This window comes from Phyllostomus discolor, chromosome 13, assembly GCF_004126475.2.
Source record: "Phyllostomus discolor isolate MPI-MPIP mPhyDis1 chromosome 13, mPhyDis1.pri.v3, whole genome shotgun sequence".
Classification (NCBI taxonomy): domain Eukaryota; kingdom Metazoa; phylum Chordata; class Mammalia; order Chiroptera; family Phyllostomidae; genus Phyllostomus; species Phyllostomus discolor.
Window position 1 is genome coordinate 57,374,649 of NC_040915.2, and position 22,236 is coordinate 57,396,884.

General features: G+C 53.6%; 1 protein-coding gene across 1 annotated transcript; it reads right to left on the reverse strand.

Annotated features, from left to right (window-relative positions):
• Positions 1-5,213: 5,213 nt before the first annotated feature.
• On the reverse strand, positions 5,214-20,040 carry SEC14L4 (SEC14 like lipid binding 4). The gene is made up of 12 exons (XM_028528092.2): positions 19,897-20,040; positions 17,085-17,160; positions 15,304-15,347; positions 14,974-15,033; positions 14,657-14,845; positions 12,900-12,995; positions 12,550-12,610; positions 11,487-11,570; positions 11,076-11,182; positions 10,862-11,001; positions 10,602-10,771; positions 5,214-9,451 (listed from the first exon to the last, which is right to left on the reverse strand). Exons 1-12 carry the CDS (start codon positions 19,948-19,950, stop codon positions 9,312-9,314), a joined length of 1,221 nt encoding a protein of 406 aa, XP_028383893.1. The 5' UTR covers positions 19,951-20,040; the 3' UTR covers positions 5,214-9,311.
• Between the last annotated feature and the right edge of the window lie 2,196 nt (positions 20,041-22,236).

The following is a 22,236-nucleotide window of genomic DNA, read 5'->3' on the forward strand; positions in this document are numbered from 1 at the left end:
TCAACACTTGCCCTGTCCTCCTTATGTGGCTGGAGGGAAGATCTAATGAGACCTATGGACGTCTGAGGGACTGCTCTCCTCCAGCTGTGAGAAGCTCCGAGGCAGCACGGGCCCCGTCGTCCGAGACCGCCTATAAAGAAGTCAGGAATGTGTCGGCTTGAGACCACAGCACGTCTGTGTGGCCACATCTTCCAGGGCTTCAGGCACCACAGGGGCTGAAACCACCCCTGGGCTGGCCTGAACCACTCGGCTCACGGGCTCCCCCAGGTTCCCTACCCCTAGGGTATCCTGGGTCCCCACCTCTGGGTTATCTCAGGCCTCTTTAGGCCAGCAGATGTGACTTGGTGCTGGACACCTTCCTTGCTCTGGGCCCCTGACAGAGCTGGGTCCAGAAGGAGAAGGAGAGGCCAGCTTTGGCCATCTCCACCTGGCTGGGGCGCCTGCTGCCCACACTCGGGAACAGTTAGATAACTCTCCACACCCCAGTCCCTCCCCACTTCACATTCCAGCCTCTTTCTGCAAAGCCTCAGCCGTTGTCCATGCCCACTTCCTGCCCAGCTGGCAGCCTGCAGCGATTGGGTTCCGTCATTAGCCCCTAATCCTGTGGCTTTCTCACCAGTCTCCCTTCTCGCATTAATCCCTCTCATGTGAGATGCCCCAGGCACTTTTGGGGACATCAGAGGTTGGCCAGAAGGGGGTTTTGGGGGGGTCTTTCCAGGAGCTGTGGGCCTTCAGAGACACCCCTAAGTGCTCTTCCTGACCCAGACTACAAATAGGCACAGAACACCTACTGTGTGCACGGTCATCATCGTCCACTAGAACTTTCTGAGATGGTGGGAATGTTGTATATCAAGGCTGTCCTACTGGGCAAACTTGGTAGCCACTACTCATGTGTGAAATATGGTTAGAGAGACTGAGGACCTCCATTTTTAAATGATTTGAAGTTTAATCTGATTAATTTGACTTTAGATCAGCCTTTATGGTTTGTGGCTACCATATTGTACAGCAAAGGTTTATTGCATCAACTGAAGGCCTATTACATGCCTGGCCTCCTTGTGAGTGCATTACTTCATTTAAACCTCAGAACTCCCCTGGGGGATAGGCACCATTATTAAACCTATTTTACAGATAAGCCAACTGAGGCAGGGAGAAGTTAATTAACTTATCTAGAGTTAAACCCATGCAATTAACTGCTCTGTTGTGGGCTGCTGGCCTATGTGGCTCCAGGATCTTCCACACTAATCAGGGAGAGGACCCAGGCACAGAAGTTCCCAGTGGGATGCAGGTGGCCTTTGAGCCAGACCTTGAAGGAAGGGATAATGCCAATTAGTGGAAATCAGAGTGTCGGAAAGGGCATCGCAAGTGGAGGGGATGGCGTGGGCAAAGGTGTGAACGTGGGAAATTGAAAAGCACGTGGAGGGGAGTGCTGGGGATAGGGCAGTAAACAAGATGGATTTGGTCCCCGCCCCACGGAGCTCACGGTCTCCCACTGGTTGAGCATTTCCTCTGTGCTGAGAGCCTTGCCTCGTCATCAAACCCTTTAGAAGCAGGCAGGGGTTCCCCCATGGTACAGTCAAAGAAGTAGAAGGTCTGAGGGATTAAGAAACTGCTCTGAGGTCAGTAAATGGAGAGCCAGGACTGGAACCCAAGCCTGTCTGACTCGGGAGCCCTAGCCCAGCCCTACCTTCCCTGGGAGGGTTTAACGCTGTACCTGGAAAATCGTAAGTGTTCAATAAAGGGTCTAAATCATCATCGTGTGTCCCCCAGGGCTGCAGGGTGTCTTGGGGCCAGCAGAATTCATCTTTCTCCCCTGAAACAAAGGCTCTGGCAAAGGAGAACTCCCCCACCCCCACCCAAAGAATACATCATCTCCAAGTAAATCCCCAGATTGTGTTTAGCTCCTAGTTTGCCATGCTCTCAGGGGGCCATGACGACAACCACAACACAAGAAAACAACTGCAGGGCGGTGGGCAGGGCTGCCCACATCACACGCTGGAACCTCTCTTTCTGGGCCGTTACTGGGAAGTGCAAAAGGGCTGCCACGCAGTCCTCAGTGGGCACATTCCTGTCTGCCTTCCCCTAGATGGCTCGCGCCAGAACCAGTTGGGCGAGTACAGAGGAGGTCCAGGGGGTAGGGAGCCTCACCAAAGGGGCGAGCCTTGCTGGGAGGAGGCAAGTTAGTGTGTGTGTGGGGCGGGGGGGAAGGGGGCTCAGACCTCAGGAAGGTGAGGCAGAGGTGGCATAGAACGGGAAGGTAGGAAGGAAGCTGGGGGCACCTCGCTAGAGTCCCAGTGGTACCCTGGGGAGCACCTCCCCAGGGACAGTCTATGTTCCATCTTCTACCCGTGGGCAGTTTCGTTTCCTTTTTTAGGTAAAAAATATGTGCGTGTGATATAATTCCCATAACACAAACTCACCACTCCTAATGTATACAACTCAGTGATTTTTAATAGATTCACGAGGCTGTGCAATCATCACCACTATCTAACTACCAAACATTTTCATCATCCCGCCCTCCACCCCTGACACAAAAACCCAGACAGACACAGAAACAAACAACCCTGTACCGTTAGTGGTCAGTCATTCCCATTTCCTGCTCCTTCGCTCCAGCCTCGGGGAACCGCTCATTTCCCTCCACATCTCTCCCTCCTCTGGGCATTGCCTATGAAGGAGATGATGCAGTGTGTGGTGTCTCCTGGGTCTGGCTTCTTTCTGTTGGCATAAGTTTGCAGGGTGCATCCATGTTGTGGCAGGTGTCAGTGCCTCATTCCTCTTGGAGGCTGATTAATACCCTTTTGTATGGATACACCGCATTTTGTCTGTCCGTTCATCATTTGCGGGATGTCTGGGTTGTTTCCCCTTCGTGGCTGTCATACGCAATGCTGCGATGAACATTTCTGTACAAGTTTTTTGTGGAAGCATAGGTTTTCGATTCTCTCGTGCACGTCCTTAAGAGTGGAATTGCTAGATCACGTAGTCGTTCTGTTTATCCCTTTGAGGAACAGCCAAGTTGTTTTCCAAACTGGCTACACCATTTTACGTTCTGACCAGCAAAGGGTGAGGGTTCTAGTTTCTTCACACCCTCCCCAACATTAATTTTCTGTTTCTTTTTTAAAATTATGGTGGCCATCCCAGTGGGCGTCACGTGGTAGCTCACTATGGTCTTGATTCGCATTTCTTTGCAGACTAGAGACGCCGAGAGCGCCTTTTCACACGCTTACTGCCACTCGTACGTCTTCTGCAGGGAAATGTGTATTCATGCTTTTTAAAATGTCTTTACCCATTTTTATATTAGGTTCTTGGTCTTTGTATTGTTGACGTGTAAAATTTTTAATATATTCTGGATACGAATCCTTTATCTGATATATAACTTGCAAATATTTTTTTTCCACTCTGTTGGTTGTCTCTTCACTTTCTTTAGTGTCCTTTGATGGAAAAAGTTCTAATTTTTGATGAAGTCCTACTTATCTATCTCTTCTTCTGTTGCTTGTGCTTTGGGTACCACAGCTAGGAAGACATTGCCAAATCCAAGGTCATGAAGACCTTACCTCCATGTTTTCTTTTGAGAGTTTTATGGGTTCGGCTCTTGTAGTGAGTGCTTCTTAGGGAGGCACACGGCTCTGGAGTCAGACACCCCGAATTCCAACCCTGGCTGAGCAAACGGCTGTGTCTCTGAGCCTTTCTTTTCTCTCCTGTGTAACAGGGACAACTATATGCATGTCACAGAGCTGTTGTTGACGAAAGAAATGTCCGAACCCGTAGAGAATTTTTATAATTTTATTTGCACTAAACCGACAACAATGGCTAGGGAGCAAAATCTCAACAGACTGAGAAAATGCCCCGCAGCGGGCAGTTCTGCAGCTCCTGTCGCACATTAGAACTGAGGAGGAGACGTGAGGAGGGTTACAGGAAATCCATCGGTGGTAGATTAATGGTGGGGGGTAGAAAGCAAAGTGGGGGAATCGCTGGAATTGGATAAAAAGTAAAATGGAGAGATACATACTTCTTTTCCCGGATAGTTGTGCACGATACAGAGCCATTGACATTTACGGCACACAGGGGTAGCATATGGGAACCAGAAAACAACGAGAGGCTCCGTGGTCTCTGCTCTGGGGTGGTAGGTGTCTCCTAGGGGCCTGGAAAAGGGGATTGCTCTGACATTCCAAAGGTGTGCTATTTTAGATGCAAACGGACAGTAGACAGGCTCACCTAAAGTAAACATCGATCTTTGTCAAGGAAGCTACAGGCCTAGGGTGTGACTATGTACTCGCTTTTAGTTAAGAATTTTTATGTTCAGACCATCTGAGGTGGTTACTTTTGGTCTCTGAGTTTGTAAAGCCCACCCTGCGGACCTCCCTGGAGCCTGTCAGGGCTAGTACGGGGCCCTTCCTCTACCCACACTCGCAGGAAGATTAAATGAGATGGCACAGGTGGGCAGCAGGCCTGCACAGGGGCTCAGCAAATGGCACCTGTTATTCTTTGTAGGGCTTTAGGGGGCGCCTTGGGAGTGCAGCCCTAATGGGCGGTTGGGCGTGAACAGGAGACAGACACGAGGCGGATGGTGACTCTGTTGTGTGGCAAGCCCTGTCCTGTTGCTCTGGGAGCTTGGAGCAGGAACCCTAACCCTGCGAGGGGCTGCGTGGGGAAGGGGCCACGGGAAAGCTGCCCAGAGGATGGCTCCAGGGGCCTTGTGGGCGCACAGAAGAAGACTGGGGAGGGAGTCCTGGTCTGTGGCTTCGGCAGGAGCAAAAGTAAGGGGGTGGGAAGGAGCTTGGTGAGTTGGCAAGTGTGGGTTGTTGGGTGAAGCTGGAATGCGGGCGCTGTGGCCAGGTCACAGAGGGCCTTGTAAGTCCCCAGTGAGACTGATCTTTCCCAGAGGGAAACGGGGAGCCAGTGAAGGGCTCATACAGAGAATGGTGTGAACGGAGTCTCATTTTGGGAAGGTTTTCCTGGCTGCCCTGTGGAGTCAGGAAGGATGGGAGAGTGTAGGAATGGGCACAGGGAGACTCTGAGGCTCCTTCCTAAGAATCAGGGTGGAGGCCCTGTTTGGCACAGTGGCCGTGGGGAAGAAGACAGGGTCCAGAGGTGTTTAGTAGCAAGCCAGCAAATGGCAAAACGAGGATCTGAACCAGGTCGGACCACCTCTTTCTCCCACACCAGATGGCCTTGAAAACAGCCTGGGCCTCGTAAACTTTGGCCTTTTGAGCCTCAGCTCACCTGCAAAGCTGCCTTTCATGAGCTAGATGCTGGGGGAACCCTGTTTATACTTCACAGGGTGGACACATGGCTGGCCCAAGGGCACTCCGTAGTGGCTGAAGATGGAAGTCGCCTGAGGGCCCCTCGGCTCAGGCCTGGCACAGTGGCCTCGCCTGAAGTACCAGGTGGCAGCTGCCCACCCAGTGTGCTCATTAAGTTCTTACGCTGCCTGCATGGGTGGGTCCTGACTCACGTCTGGCCTCCTTGCCTTTGTTGTGTGATGTGACGTTTCTTCCTTCTGTGAGTCGCACTCTCCTCATTTGTCAACAGGAGGATGCTTCCTGCTTCAGCTCGGGCCTGGCACACAGTAGGTGTGCAGTGTAGCCAGCACTGCTACATCTGATCAAGAGGCATAAATGTCCAAGAAACTTTCTACAGATTCTGGAGCCTCCTCTGACCCCAGCACCTGGCTCTGACCCACTCAGTGTCCCCTGCCCCAGCCTGGCCCTCCCTGGCAGGGCCCACTTGCTCCCTCGTTCCCTGAGAGGCAGGGTGGGGGGGCACTGCTGGAAGCACACCCGGGTGCTGGCTCCACCTCTGTCATTAGACACCGAGCCTTTGGCCAAGGCACTTCCGCTCACGAGCCTCAGTTTCTTGGCCTGAAAAATGGGGCTATGACTCCTATCTCCTCCAGGGCTGCATGGGAAGGGGCAATGCACACTGTGGAGCACTGCGCCATGGTGTAGCTGTTGAAGACCTGCTCTGGGCAGCTGTGCTTGGCCCACAGTGGTGTCTCCTCCGGTCCCCTCAGCTCTTAGAAGGCGAGCTGAGCTGGAGTGGAGATTTGGGGGGCAGGGAAACCTTTCCAACTGCTCTCAAACACTCATATAAGCCCCCTCTTATCTCCCTGCCTCTCCTGGAAGATTGGGGGTGCTTTACAGACAGGAGATGGCTGGGAAGCGCAGGCCCTGCCTCCATTCCTCTGGGTAGGTGAGGTCAGGCATTTCCAAACACCTCCTTTTGAGCAAGAGTTTTGATCTGTGGCCTCTTGCCAAGGTTTTGCCATTCTTTCCTGACAAACAACAGACTCCGTTTCATAACCGGCATTGTTAACAACGAAGTGTGCACAGTGGTTCACAAACAGCCAACACCAATCAGTGCTTACCACCATCACCTGAGAGCCCTCCTGGCTCTCCTCCAGCCTCGAACACCCCGCTCCTTGGTCTGGGAGGCTGAACCACACCTGGCCAGCCCCACTGACGCTTCAGCTCTCCCTTCAGGGGTCCTCAGCTTTGGGCAAAGCACATCTGACACCCCCAGCGGCGTCCCTGGCTGGATGCTCCCCCAGAATTCGGCCCCTCCAAGCATGCATGGTGAAGACAGGCTCACTGGATAGTGGATCGCAGAGTCGCCTCTGCCTCTCTCTACACGGGAAACCTTCCTGCTGGTGGCGTCCGGTCGGCCCAGCGCCTTGGCGTCCCCAGGGCCTGCCATGCCTGGTGCTGGACAGACGCTCAGTAAACATTGATGAATAAATGAATGAACAGAGAAACGAACTTCGGGCAGGCCAGCCCCTCCCTTGTCTATATCTGGTCTACCATCTTTTTTATTTTTTTAAGTGACAGTGTTGAGTTGAGGATGGGCTGCTGAAGACACGGCCCCTTGTGCAGCTCCCAAAGTGCCCCTGCCCCCTTGGCAGGTGGGAGCTTCTGTTCTCACCTCTGCAGGTGACTGCTGCCATCCCTGCTTAACCTGAGGTGTGCTCTGCCAGGCCCGGGATTCAGAGTCGCTGGAGCCCGCACCTGACCCCCTTGTTTTAGTTGTATCTGTGTAAATTCTCTGGGATTGGATTTTGGGAGGAAACCAGATGAGGCTGTGCTCGTGGTGGGTAATCGGCTATGGGTGGTTAGAAGGGCAAGGGTCAGGGGTCAAGTCCATAAACCCCTTGTTTTTAAGCAGGAGGTTGTGAAAGTAGAAGTGAGGCATTATGGGCCTCTGTCATAGGAAAAGGTGGGCCCAGCAAAACCAGGCAAAGGGTCCCCCCAACCCCAGTGAGCGCGCCCTCCATAGCCTGCCAAGGGCAGTGGGAAATGGCTCTGGGATGCCCGAGGGAGGGCCTCAGGGTTTCCCAGACAGGGCTGCAGCCGGGGCGGCTGCGCAGAGGGTGACCCTGCAGTGCCACATGGGCAGTGGGAAAGCCTGCCGCGCCTGGGACTCGGAGCAGCCCTGGAGCACGGGTGTCCTGGGACTTCTGCCTGACGGCCAGCCCCAGGCCGTCTCCCTGATGCTGCCACAGCAGGTTCTTTTCTTGCCACACGACTCACCCATTCTGCTAGCCGAGCAGTGCCTCACAGCACTGGCTTCTGGCATTGCATTCCATTTAGTTTGCTTTTTATAGCATCAGAACCTGTTCAGACCTGCGTGGGAAACTGTGAATGATGGTTTTCCTGCCACAGATGCAGGGCCTGGGGGTCCCAGGCCCTCACACAGCTCACCTGAAGACCCCCACCTTCCCAACTCTCATCCTTTTCTTGCTAAAAATAGGTCCTGGGAAATCTAGAAACTTCCTATAAACTGGAGAAAATGAAATCACAGACTCTAAGGGCAAGAAAGGGGCCAGAGCCTGGCCTTTTGGTCGCAAAGCACCTGGACAGTGGCACTTGCTGAGACTTCCAGTCTCTGGGGAGGAACTGAGCAGCCAGGGTGCTGATGACTTACAGGGAGAGCCCCTTTCACAGAGACATTGGGCCACTCACTCCTGGGGACGTCGCCTACTGGATGGCACTCCTTTGCCCTGTGGGACTGAAGGACAAACAAGCAGCTCATGGGCAGAGATCCAGAGCCGAGGGCCAAGTCATCCAGAGCCAGGTCTTCAGGAATGCTGGTGGCCACTGGCCAGGCCCAGCCAGAGAGCAGGGGGCAGGGGGGGGAGGGGGCAGGGTAGAGCAGCCTGGACTCCCAGACCCCGTTCGATGACGTCATTGCCTGCTGGAGTCCACCGGTAGAGCCACACCCAGTTCGATGGTGTCCTCCGTTCATTCCACGGCAAGCTTGGCTCTGCTGGGTGCAGTCCACCCAGCAGTGCAGGTGGTGGTCCCAACTGGGCTGCGGGCACCAGGTGGGCCAGCTTTTGAGAGATAGAAGCCATCACTGGCCAGCTGCTGGGTTGCATAGTGGGGTCAGAGGTTGGCAGCTGACCTTCAGCTGTCCACTTGGGAGACACAAGAGTGGAGGAAAAGCTGGATGCTTCTCCCAGAAGCAAGTCAGAGCCTGAGATGGGTGCCCTGTGACGGCAGCGCATTCTATCTCATTCCAGCACAGTCCAGCTTCCTCTGGCTCTGCTTCAGTGTCGCCCCTGCTCTGAGGTAGGAAGAACCCAAGCCGAATGTCAGCTGGATCACAGCAGGTGGGGAGGGGAAGGGGGTCACCGGGAATGCCCTGGAGACTCAGGCTTCACCCACTCAGCTCTGTGTAAGGCTGAGCATGGCCTTTTCTCCTGGTGGTTACACCTGCTGGGTTTTGCTCTCCATTTCTGATTTTCCCTCCAAAGGCAGAACAACCCTGGAGGGGCCTTGATGCTCTTTCAGAAGAGACACCCTCAGCCCTGCCCTGTCCCTCCACCCAGCTGCCTCTAGCTGGCCCTGCCCATCCCCACTGAGCCGCTTTGTGCAAAGAATTCTGCCTCCCTGCTCTTAGGGCCTGAGGCCGTGCTCCCTGCAGGGCCCAGGGCTTAAGCCCCCAAGCCTGGATGCCAGGTAGTGGCTGCGCCTTGGGACAGGTGGACCTTGTCAGGCAGACTCCGGGCTGCTTCTGCGAGCAGGATCCTTCCTCAGTGGATGCTGGTTCATCCTCGGGGTTCTCATTCTCAATGTTTCCAAGCAGGGGATAAGATGCTTGTCAGAGTCCTCAGGGTGGCCTACGCACTGGGTGTCCCCTTCCTGCTTGGCTGTTATGCCAGGTGGTCCCATGAGGAGTTGAGATGGCCACGTAGGGTGAGTACTCTCTGCACTCACCTCCAGCACCACACTGCCTGGGAGGGCATCGGACAGGGAGTAGGGGGCAAAGGGGGTTGGAGGGCACGGGCACAGGCACAGAGGCACAGCCAGGGTCTTTCTTCATTGTGCTGGGGACGGTCCTGTCTCCTCGAGACCCTGAATCTTCTCCTGGGAGGCCTTGTCAGGGAGCAGCACCTCCACAGTGTAGCTGACCTTCTTGGAGTGCATCAGGCTGTAGGTGTTGTCAAAGCGCAGGACATCTGCAAGGACAGAGAAGTAACCTGGCAACTCAAACCCAACCCATCTGAGAACCTGGCACCCTTGGGAACCAGCTGCCCCGGACTGTGAGTGGGGCTGCAGGGTCAGCCGCTGCTCAGCTCCCAGCCCATTGCTCATGGCCATCTCTTTGCATGTCGCTTGTGCTCAATAAAGAATTAATAACAGCCACCAGCATGCATCAGCCCTTCCTAGGTGCCAGGCATTACAGCAATACTCACAGCTCCCTGAGGCCTCAGAGCAGCCCCATGGAAGGTACCATCATTTGCATTGTATGAATGAGGAAACTGAGGCTTAGAGAGGTTGGTGTGACTTTCTGACGATTACAGAGCGAGGGAGGGGAGGGACCGAGGTTCCCATATCCCAGTGCTCCAACCCAGAGAGGAGCCCGGCTTTCCCCAGAAGAGAGGACTGAGCTCCATGAGGCGCTTTTTCATCATGCCTTTCACGGAAAGCATGTCCTTCAATGCCAAAGGCCCGTGTGGACGCTGGGTCGTGGTGATTCATCCAGCGTCTGTTTCCACTCTCCTAATTCTCCCTTTCCACAAAGGTAAACCGGGTACGTATTAACTAAAGCATTAGCAAAAACCATTCTCCTTCTCCAGAGGAGATCAAGCTTGGGTCCCCCTTCTAGCTCCGCTCTCGACAGGGGTGGGAGGTCTGTGGTGCTGCTGTGCAGCACTGTTGCTGATAAAACTGACCGAACTGTAGCTGGCCTGGGCAGCCTGGGAAGGAAGGGTAAATCATCTGTTCAGGGTGCCCAGCGTGGGGTGGCCCACGTGCCTGGGCAGTTTGGGACCCCTGACGCTAATCTCATGCTGTTTACTTACCCGTCTCTTAGCCTGCCCCATTCAGTGGGGAGGCTTCCCAGGAGCTGAGCCCACGGCCACAGGCTGTGCATCCCACTCTCTACAATGAGTCTGCCTTGTACCCACACCTATGGCTACTCATCAGATCCAACACCCTGAGCCAACTCCCCTGGCACCTCTAGCGTCTAGGAGCTTGCACAGACCCCCACACCCTCCCTGAGGGCTACAAATAGAAGGCAAAGGGGGAAGCCAGACTGGCAACACACATCCCCTCATCTCTTTGCTAGGAGGGAAAAACGGCTCTAGTGAGCCCCGCAGCTCTTACAGACGCCAGCATTGAGGCAGGTGAGGCTGCCGTCCTCGGGCACCAGGTGGGCATTGTAGCGCTGGCTGGGCACCACCTCTGTCATCTCCCCGACCCGCTGCTTCTCTCCTTTCTTGGTCTTCAGGAAAACTCCGAAACCGATGTCCGCCCCATCTGATGCAAACTGCCACCTGCAGGAGACAGGGCCCCACTGATGACCACCTGCCTGGGCTCCAGGTTCCTCCCAGCTGTACTCAGGTGTGAGTGGCCTCCGTCCCTACCTGAGCACACAGCCCGGGAACAGGATCTCATTTTCCACCTGCAGGGAGGAGCCACGGCCAACGGTCACCGTGTGATCGTACTGCACCCTCACCTGGTTGTGCAAGTAGTAGCTCTTGGGCACCTCGCCTCCGTATTTGATCTGTGGGTAAGGGTGAGTGGGTGAGTGAAACCACCAGTTACACCTCCCCCCACCATTCTCTGGGCACCCTGTACCTTAGTCAGGCACTTGGGGTTGCCATCAGGGTCAGTCATGGTCCCCCCAAACTCCATGGGCAACTGGTCGGGGCTGATGAACTTCGAAAGCTCCTGCTTCCAGTTGCCTGTGGGAGCAAGAGAGAGGCCCTGTGGGGGCGCAGGCTTGACAGAAGGCAGAGGGGGCCAAGCCTTGGGAAGGGGCCTGATGTGTCCTTAGCTTGCTCTCCTAGGTGCCCACCCAAGAGCTATACACGGCCACCTAGGTTGGGGTCTAGAGCTCAAAGCCTTGTCTGAGTGTACAAAGGCTGCTGGGAGTCAGGCCACGATCAATGCCTGGGTAAAGAGGAAGAGCCAGGGAGAAATGGGGCCTTTAGCCCTGACCTCTGCTTCCGAGGCAGACGGGCGCAACCAGGAGGCCACGTCACTCACCTCCCAGAATCACTATCTTCTTTCGAGTCTCCTCACTTATGAACGTCTTGACCAAGTTGAAGGCCACAGGGAACAGCTTAGGGGCTGAAACACATGAAACTCCCTTGGGAAGCTGGACCGGAGAGGACTTGGGTACATAAAGTCACACTCGAGGGCATGGGCTAGACAGGAAGTAGCCAGATGGAGATTCTCACTCTTCCTGCTCTGTGACCCTCACCCTCTTTGAGTCTCAGAGCTATTAACGACAACTACAAGGTGGAGGCTGAATCTAACAGTGTAGGCCTCGCACTTGGCACAGTGCCAGGCTTTCGATAAACAGTTGCTTTCCCTCTTCAGCTGGAGGGTGTCAGCAGCATTGATTCCCCAGTGGTGCCTCTTCCTTTCCACTCTCAGGGTTCTCCCAGGTTGCCTTGGAATCCTCTTGGGCGCCAGTAGGTGGGGCACCTGCCTTAGAACGCATGTCCCACCCGAATCACTCCGACTCGCTGGGCCATTTCTGTGTGTCAGGCTCTGTACTACGCCTTCTCCACAGACTGTCTCCTTGAACCTCATGACTATCCTAATGGGAAGGTGCCACTGTGTCCCTGTTTTACAGAATGGGAAAACTGAGGCTCAGTGAGGTGCAATAGACTTGATAGAAGTCACAGAGCTAGCTAGGCAGGACGCCAGATCATCCGGCCCAGAGTGCATGTGGTGACCCCCTCACTGTGTTGCTGTCATGGACAACGACCATTCCCACCCACAGTGAGTCCACCAACCTGTGTGGTCCGTGGACCACATGTTACCCATCCACACCCAGGTAAGTAAAGAAAATAACAGCACACACTTAGAAACTTATAACTTATTTGACATTGCTGCACAGGCATTTGTATATTCCAAAAGTATCAGTCTGCGAAGGGCTGAGCTAAAACACACACACACACACACACACACACACACCAAACCAGCCAACACAAAAACCCATTCTTCACAGAGGATGGGTTGAGAAACCTTGAATTCAGAGGCTTACCCACTGCCCATCCCCCGCTCCCCACTCCTCCCTCACCGCCCAGTGAATCCTCACCTCGAACAACAATTAAATTCTTCACCGTCTCAGGATAATTTGCGTCCAGCATGAGAAAAAACTGTAGAGTCAAGAAGAGTCAGGTTTAGGCCATACTCCAATATCCCTGCCTGGATTTGGCGGCCTCTGAGGCTGCTGAGACAAGAGTCCCCACCCCCCTACTCCCTAGCCCACCCCATCTGCCCACGAGCATGTACTTTGTCCTCTTTCTCCTTGCAGGGGGTACCCAGGGCCAGCTTCACTGGCTGCTCTGTGGGACCCCTGCGTGGGGGTGCATTCCCCTCTTCCATGGCCTGAAGCTCATGTGGGCAGTGGCTCCCTAGAAGCCTTGAGCCAGCTGCTTACCTTACCTGCTGGTAGACCTCCACAGCTGGCTTCCACAAGTGTTTCAGGCTCAGCCCCTGCATGTCAGCCACCATGATCATTGTCTCTATCTTCCTGCCCAGCTGCGTGGGACGGAGCAGGTATACAGATCAGACAACAGTTCCAGCCAGAGAGACCTGGCCACAGCTCCTACCTTCCTGCCACCCCCACCCCCGGCTGCCCACAGTGTTTTCCAAACAGGGACACTTATCTAGGGTCTGCAGTTAAGTCCTGGCACAGTGGCTCTTATCATACAATTTGTTCAAAACCATTGACTGAAATTGGCTAACCCTGGAATTAAAATCATCATTCCTCATGCATTGGGCTCTTTGGATACAACGGTATGCTATGCCGGCCACCATCTGCAGGCCCACGGCTGTGTCCATGCCTGAGCTGCACTGTCGGCAGGCTGTGTGGCCTTGGGTGGGTTCTTAACCCCTCTGAACCTTACATTTTTTTTCTCTGTAAAATGGGGATAATTCCAGGCTCTGTTAAACTTGCTGTGAATCCATGAGCCTAGTGCCTGGCACATGGCTGGCCCCTAATGAATATTAACAGCTCTTGTTAGTAGTATCATCATCACCATAATTATCGGCGCCAATGGAGACGTCTCTGCCAAGGAAGACACTGTTTTAAACCTTTGGCATCAGCCATCTCGTTTGACAGGCACACACCTACTCACACCAGGCACTAAAAACTGTGTTTTGCAATTCTCCCCTGCTTGCCACAGATCTCTCCCGTGTCTGGTGCTGAGCCAGAGGCTACCGGCCGAGGCCCTGTCCCCATTACTTGGAGTCAGCCACTCGCCCAATCATCCCACAGTCACAGAGCTCCATCTGGGGGTCAGTCTTCTTAGGCTCGTTAGACACTTAGATTCAGAAAACCAACAAGGTGTCAGATTCACTCTGAAGGTCACAGGCCAGGGAACTCAGAGTCAGGGGCAAGAAGACCTGCAAAGGTGGGGGCGAGTCCTCCTTGGCTTAGAAGCCCCCGTGTCTCACAGGATTTCATATATATTTTTAAAGATTTTATTTATTTACTTTTAGAGAGAGGAGAAAGGAATGGAAAAGATTGATATGTGAGAGAAGCATCAGTTGCCTTTCATATGCCCCCAACTGGGGACCTGGTCTGCAACCCAGATATGCGTCCTGGCTGGGAGTCGAACCAGCAACCTTTTGGATCTCAGGCCAGGGCTTAGCCCACTGAGCCACACCAGCCAGGGCAAGGACTCCATATTTTTTTTAAAGCAACTCCATAGTAGCTTCTAGGGACCCACAAGGGGATGGGTCCAGTTTCCGGGGCTACTGCTCTCTAGGACATCCAGAGTAATGGCTCCCCCAACAGGTAATTACAGTCATGCAATTTACAATCACAGGATGTCTTTTCCGCAAGCGAAGTTGACCACCCACTGTTCCCAGAGTTCCTGGGGAACAGAAGGAGAGCATTCATTGCACCCAAGGTCAGTATCTCACTTAAGGTCAAGGGAGAGGGGAAAGGACTTTGGCGACCCTTGGCTCACGCTAGCAGAGAGGGCCACACTCATGTTGGACGCTCGTAGGTGGGAGACTGCAGGAGAAGCCGTGTTTCACCAGAGCCTGGAGTGCCAAGGGCTGGGGGGAAGCTGGGGCAGGGTACCTCCCCTTCCCGGTCCTGCTGCCACCTTTTAGACACACTAGGCCTAGCATGAGCCCGTCCCCCCACCCCACCCCTTTAACACTCCCCGCCCCTGACCCTGGTCACTCACCTTCTGGCTCTGCAGCTCACACTCACGCGAAATCATCTCACAGACCTTGATACGTCTCCGGATCAGCTCCTGCTTGGAGGCTGACAGGAGGAGGCCCTTCGGGTCAAGGTTCCCAATGATTTCGAACAACACGGGGCAGCCATCATAGTCGTAGCCACACAGACTGCCCGAGTCGTACAGCTGGATCACCTGGGGTGAAGTCCTGACTCAAACCAGCCCACCAGGCCATGTCCCTGCTCCATCAGGTGGCAGGACATGGTGGTGGGGAGTGAGGTGGGGGTTACCAGATGGCCTGGGGGATGCTCTGTGAGGCTTACCTTTGAGGGCTGCCATGTGAGGATGTTGTCCAGGTCGTGTTGCTTCCGGAACTCCAGGTGCTGTGGAGACAGGGCAGGACCTGAAGACTGCCTGTCCCAAAGGTCCCCCCGCCCACGGCCACCAGATCCTGCCAAAGCATCCCCAGCCTCTACCGACATTGAACTGGGCATGGGGACACCAGGAGGAGGATAGTGGGGGACCTGGTTCCGATGCAGAGAAAGGATCCAAGGAGGAGAAGAAACGTGACAATGGGACAGGGCAAGGGTCCCCACCCTGTGTCACTAATCCCTGGGGCACAGCGTGCGGGAGGCATGAGAATGGGGCCTCACCTTCCGGAGCATGTCCTCAGACTTCTTCAGGTCAAACTTCTGAGCTGCAAGGAGAGTCGAAGTGAGAGGAGGCTTGAGGCCGGATCTAGAGCAAGCTATGCTCTGAAAAGTCATGAGGAAATTGTGGGGTGCCCCCTGATTTTCCTGACACCCCAAGGGTACAATGGGGGAAGGAAAAGTTGGTTAAAATGAAAGGATATTTAATTCTCTAGAAGATTTTGAAGGGCCCTTGATTTCGGTTTGCAGGCCTTTTTAAACTCTTCTAAAGGCTGACCTAGCCTGTGGTATCCGCCATGCCCCTGGGAGCAGAGGGCCCCTTGGTGTTAGGGGCGGTGCAGAGCATGGGCTCTGGAGTCAGGCCAGCTTGGGCTCCAGGTCTTGTTTTGTCCTTTGATTTGCTGTGCAACCCTGAGCAAGTCACTTAACTTTTCTGAGCCTTAGCTTTTAAATCCGTTAAATGGGAATAGTATCTTTTTCAGAGTTATTCAAAGAATGGCAAGAGACAACGTGCTTAGCACGTTACCTCGTCTGCAAGTAGTAGCTCAATACCTGACAGATAGTGTTGTGATTACTTATTTTAAAGAACTAAATGAACTTCGACTGAAAACATAATGCTTGCTCTATTTTAGAAACGCAATGACTGTGGCTCTCTGAGACCGCTGGTTCCCTGAGCAATTTGTCCTGTGATGGGCCGTTGATGAGACCCAGGGGCAGGGATTTTCAAATGGAAGCGGCCTGAGGTGCCACCAGGCTCCCTCCTCTGCCCTGGTCACAAACCTCCAGGAAAGAACCACTGAGGCCACTGGTTCTGTCTTTTTTTTAAATCCTCACCCAAGGATATTTAAAAAAATATTTTATTTTTATTTTTAGAGAGAGGGGACGGGAGGGAAAAAGAGAGGGAGAGAAACATCAATGTGTGGTTGCCTCTGGTGCACTCCCCACTGGGGACCTGGCCCACAACCCAGGCATGTGCCCTGACTGGGAATTGAACTGGCGACCCTTTGGTTCCCAATCCACTGAGCTATACCAGCCAGACCCAAGGATATTTTTTAAAAATTGATTTCAAAGAGAGAGGAAGGGAGAGAGACAGAAACATTGATAGGTTGCCTTCTGTATTTGCCCCGACCGAGGATTGAACCCGCAGCCTAGGTATGTACCCTGACCAGGAATCTAACCCGCAATTTTTCTGGTACACGGGATCATGCTCCAACCAACTGAGATACCCAGCCAGTACCATCAACTCTGTCTTGATTATCAAGGGCAATCCATTCCATGGGGTATCCTGAGTCGAAATGAATTTCTCCCTAAGCTCTGGGGTGGTTTCTGTTATTATAATCACTTTACACTGTGTAGCAATTCCTAGAAGAAACTCCTCCATCCTTAATTACATCCACTTCCTGAAGCGTTTGCTGGGCACCTGCTTGGTGCCAGGTTCTCTAAGGGGACCGCATGGCCTTGTCTTCCAGGAACTGGAGATAGACACAAAGGCAGGTCCTGAACACTGTGTTCAGCCATACCTGACTCAGGCCTGTCATCCTGAGAACTTCCCAGGTGTTAACCAACCTGGACCCTGTGTCCCCCTGGTGCTAAGCACTATGCCTCTCACTTAACACTCATGACAGCCAATGCCGTGGGGAGGTGCCATGCGGGTGTGAAAGGGAGCTCAGATTCTAGCCCAAAGTGGGCTGATTCTGGAGCCCACACTCTTTACCACTCTGTGGCCCTGCCCCCCAAAGTCTCCCACACCCTTTCCTGAGACCCTCCGGTCGCACCAGCCTCACCTCGCAGCCAGCGCAGGAGGAAGTAATCGTCAGCCTTGGGCAAGGTGGGCAGCAGGTCCTGGAGGCTGTCCCGGAACTGAGGGGGCAATATGGTTTTAGAGGGGCTCCCATGACCCCCAGGGCCCCCAACCTCGTCCCTGGATCTCCCCACCCTCAGTCAGCAGTCAGCCCTGCCCAGGGATCCTACAGAGTTAGGGACTGCACAGTCAGCAGCAGCTACCTGGACCACTTTGCCACCTGTGGATGGGGCACACCTACCCCTTCAGCTCACCATGGCGGGAAGAGTTGTGCTCTTCTCAAACTTTGGGGGATCTCCACTCCCCAAAACCCTCATTCTGTAAGTCTGAGGTAGGGGCCCTGCCATTGTCTTTTTTGCAAACATCCCTGGTGAATTTGGTGCAAGCCAACCAGAACATTTTAGGAACACTGCCCCTGGTACTGCATCTTGAGGGCTCAGATTTCAAAGCAAGTTACTTAACTTCTCTGAGCCTCAGTTTCCTCATCTGTGAAGTGGGGATAATGATAACCTTGTGCCAATCAAAGGAGTTTGTACAGGCAAAGCACAGTGCCAGGCCCAGTTTACAGCAGGTGCTACATAAATGTGGGCACACAGCAAACACGGACTGCCCGCAGTGCTGGACCATGGAGTCCGTGGAAACAACCCCGGGCAAAGGTCAGGGCTGAAAGAGAAGCCAGAGCTGCCCCATCAGGGCTGGCGGAAAAAGAGGGCGGCTGACCGGTGGGGGATGCCTTTGCTTTCCGGGAGAGTTTGGGGAAGCGTCTGGGAGTTTGGGTTTGGAAATGAGGCTCGAGTGTGAGATAAGAAAAGAGACCCCAGTTCCACGGGGATGAAGGGAGCTGAAGACAAGGCCTGGAGGGCTGGGTGCGCAGAGGAACCCGTGACTGAGAACTTGGGATTGGAGACAGATGCCAGCAGAGCCCTAGGAAGCTGTCTTGATGACCATCCACCAAACCATCGTTAGCTCTATGGATGACGTCTAAAATAAGAATGCATTCCTATATTGATCCCATAATTAAAAATGAGTAATCAGCTTAAACATCACCATTGTTAACCACGTGAGCAGCAGCATCTACTATAATGATCACCAGTTGGAGATCATCATCATCATCATAATAACAATCTAATAATCACCAGGCACCTGAACTGGAGCTTCCCGCACCTTGAACAGCTGTAGCCTCTGGGCTCCGAGGAAGCTTCTACGGGAGGTGGGGGGCAATACTACCAGAGAAACAATAACTCCACACCCCTCAGCCCCTCCAGATGACCAGATTCCCTCCCTTGAACCTCAGGATGTGTCCTGAGGCAGGTGGAGCAAAGGTCACATCCCCTCTTGGTAGGTGAGAAAACTGAGGCTGGGAGAAAGAGGGGGAGAGGGTCCTCCCCAGCGACAGAGTAAGGAAGCTGCAAGGTCAGCAGGAGTCCGAATCTTCCAATCTCAAGGCTGCTCCACTTTTGAAACTCATGTCGAGGAAAAGAGAAAACCACTCAGCAGGTGCTGGGAAGGGATTAGAGCATCGAGGAGGAAAACTGGTGGTGCCTTGTGGGAAGGTAGCAGCAGCCTCTGGCAGTGGGGCCGCCCGTGGTGGGAGCTGGGTTTAGGCAAAAGCTAGAAAGACACGTTCGGAGCATAGTCGTCTAGAGCGCTGTGACCATGGGTGGTGGCTTCTCCCCCTTCGTTCTACCTATCTCTTTTTCCCTAGTATTAAAAATAGAATCTGTGTCTTTTAAACAGTGGTAAAAATAAGAATAAACTCTTTTTACATTGTTTAAAGCTTTTTGGTCCACAGACATCCCCATCGTAATTCACCCCCTAAAAACAGGTGTCCAGTCCCTCCTAGAAGCCTGGGCTGCGGGCTTCTCTGAGGTCATTGCCAATGAGGGAGGGAGAGGGTTCACCAGGGGCCCCCTTTCTTCCACTTGAGGACCCTTCCTTCGTTCATCTGGGACCCTCCACTGCTGGAACCTCCCCCTTTACTTGTGAATTCACCCAGGGGACCCATCATTCACCAGGGACCCCTCTCTCCTTCACTAGGAATTCACTCAGGGTCCCCCTCCTTCACCAGGGGTCCTCATCCTCTCTGGAGGACCCTCGTATCCTCCCGAGGGTAGAAGCCTCAGCAGACATCACTCTGCACGTGTCTGAAGCTGCTCTTTCACAGGCCCAAGGTGCAAGCCGGGGCTGTGCCCACCCCTCCCCCAACCTGGAGTCACAGTTTCCAGAGCCCTGGCCATCTGCAAACCACATTAATGCTGTGGCACCTAGGCTTGGATATGCTCCCCCTTCCCGGTGCCATGACACTCCCAGGTGTGGCCTGCTGGACGGTCTTGAAATCCCCCAAGTCTCCTCCATTCCGCTTTCATGAAAACACTGACAACAGCAACAGAGTTTAGGCCCTCAGGAGGCAGAAAGCCACAAAGGAAACCAAACAAATGTTGCAATCTGGGCGGGATCTGGGAGTCTGCCCAAGGCTGCCTGGGAGTGGGATGGCAGCGCCCCCGCCTCACCCCGCCCCGTTGCCCCCTAACCAGGGATCAAGAGCCAGGACTCTGTGGCCACGAGTGGGCAGGAGTGGAAAGCTGGATTGGGAACCACTGTCGCCGAGAGGAGGGCTCCTGTCCCATGTCCTGTACACAGCTGCCTGGGCAACTGGGAACAGGACGTCTGGTCAGAGGCGCTCTCCAGGGTCCCCATTCCCCTCCGTACAATAGGGGTCTCAGCCCGGGTGGGCAGCGTCAGGCTGCTCGGTCCCTCCCCAAGCCTCCCGGCCCTCGGCCGTCGAAGACCCTCACCGTGGCCAGTGCCTCCTGCTGCTGAGGGCTCAGGTCCCCGACTCGGCCGCTCATGATGCTTGTGTGAGACAGGTTTTGCCGCTCATGGGGCTCCTGGGCGCCCGGTTTTGCCCGGGAGGTCAGATGTGAGTCCCGCCCCGAGGGGACAGCCCCGCCCCTACGGGAGAGCCGCGCCCCTCTGGGTCTCGGCCCGCCTAGTCTCACCGGTAGTTTCTCCTCCCCTCTGGGATTTTTGCCACCGGCAGTCACGGATTCGCACCCTATCGGGGCAATGGGGTGACTCGCCCCCAGAGGGGTCCCAGAGCAGACTTCAATCGAGGAGAACAGGCATCCCCCACTCCCTCCAGGTGTCCTCATCCCAGGAGCCCGGCATGGCCGCAAGGCGAAGGCATAAAGTACCCTCGGGCACATTTTAGGGAACACCAAGACCCCCTTCCAGCAAAAGGGAGAAACTTTCTATAAACGTGGTTCAACCTTCTAGTTGGCCCCTGGGCCTTCCTTCCCAAGGGGCTTCCCCCGTTCTCCCGACCTTGAACACAGGCTGCACCCTGCCAGCGTTCACTAGCTGATAGGAGAGCCCTTGGGTGCAAAAGGGTTCCACCTTTAAGGATGGTCTGGAGGGGTAGATAAGACGGTGGGCCATGGGTTTGCCCAGCATGCACGCCCAGCAAGTGCTGGCTGGTAAAAATATTGTCTCACACTCACTGCTGCTGAGGCTGTGACGGGGCAGCCAGATGCAGCGGCGGATGTCTGGGGTTGGCCTCCCATGCGAGCTCCTGGGTGGGAGCCGCAGCCTAAAGGCAGGAAGTAGGAGGCCGCAACGGACAGATGGAAGCCCAGCTGGGGTTATGCAGAGGGTGGGAGGGTGGGAGGTTATGCGGGGGCGGGGGGGGGGGGGGGTATGCTGCTGACACAGGTGTCCAGGTCGATATCTGAGAGCCGGTGGGATGCCACTGGGGAAGGTGAGGAAACTCAAATCGGCTGGGTAGAAATTTCCAGAGAGAGGAGACAGTGGGAGGTGAAGGTAAAGGGGACAGGAAATCAGGCTACCAGAACCTTTGCCCTCTACCCTCCACTGGGGTCAAACCAAGTTTTAGGCCTTTGTTGACTCATCTGGTGGCCACGAGCCACGTGTGGCGGCTGAACTTTGGCCATGTGGCTTGTCACTAGTGAAAACAGAGGTGGAATGTAAGTGTAAAATACACACCAAATTTCAAAGACCTAATGAATAGTATCCAAAAAAGTTAAATGCGGGCTGCGAACCAAAGTGTCGCAGATTCGATTCCCAGTCAGGGTACATGCCTGGGTTGCAGGCCATGACCCCCAGCAACTGCACATTGATGTTTCTCTCTCTCTTTCTCCCTCCCTTCCCTTTCTAAAAAATAAACAGATAAATAAATCTTTAAAAAAAAAAGTTAAATATCTCCTTAATTTCTTATAATGATTACATGTGAAGTGATAATACTTTGGGGTATATTGGGTTAATATGGTTAATTTCACCTGTTTCTTTTACTTCTGGTAAATCAGAATTTGACAAACGAACAAACTTTGTTTTTCAGGGCAGTTTTAGATTCACAACAAACTTGAGCAGAAAGCGCCAGAGAACTCTCACAGACTCCCTGTCCCCACCGCCCCCACACAGCCTGCCCGACGAGGGACAGCCCCCGCCACAGTGCTGCGTTTATTGGAACTGATGGACCTACATCGTTATCCCCCAAAGTGCACACTTTGCATTAGGGACTCACTCTTGGTGTTGTACGTTCTGTGCGTTTGGACAAATGAATAATGACATGTAGTTACCATTGTGGTATCATGCAGAATAATTGCACTACCCTAAACATTTTTTTCTCTGCCTATTCTTTTTTATTTTTTAAAAATGTAGCTCCCAGAATGTTTAAAATCACGTGTGTGGCTAACAGTTTTAGCTTGCATTATATTTCATTTAGTGTTGTCCTAGAGGGATTTTCAATCAAGAAAGAAAGATAGATAGGTAGATATTGCCAATGGCAAAAAAGATAAAGTGACGCTTATCACATCTCTGGGAGGGCATGGTCTGCACTTAAAAGCAACAACAAAAATCACAATAGATTGATTGATTTGATTGTATAAAAATACGAAAATCTCTTAAACAAGAAACATAATTAGGGTATAATTAAGTCAGCAGTTGCTGATGTGAATTTGGGGAAAATACAATGTACAAAAATTGATCTTTATAAAGACTGCATGCACATTGGCAAGAAAAATAGTAAGACGCCAAGAAATGGACAAAAGAGTCAAAACACCAATTCGCAGAAGAGAAAATGCAAACAGGTGAGTAAATGCTCGACCTGCAGGTCACCA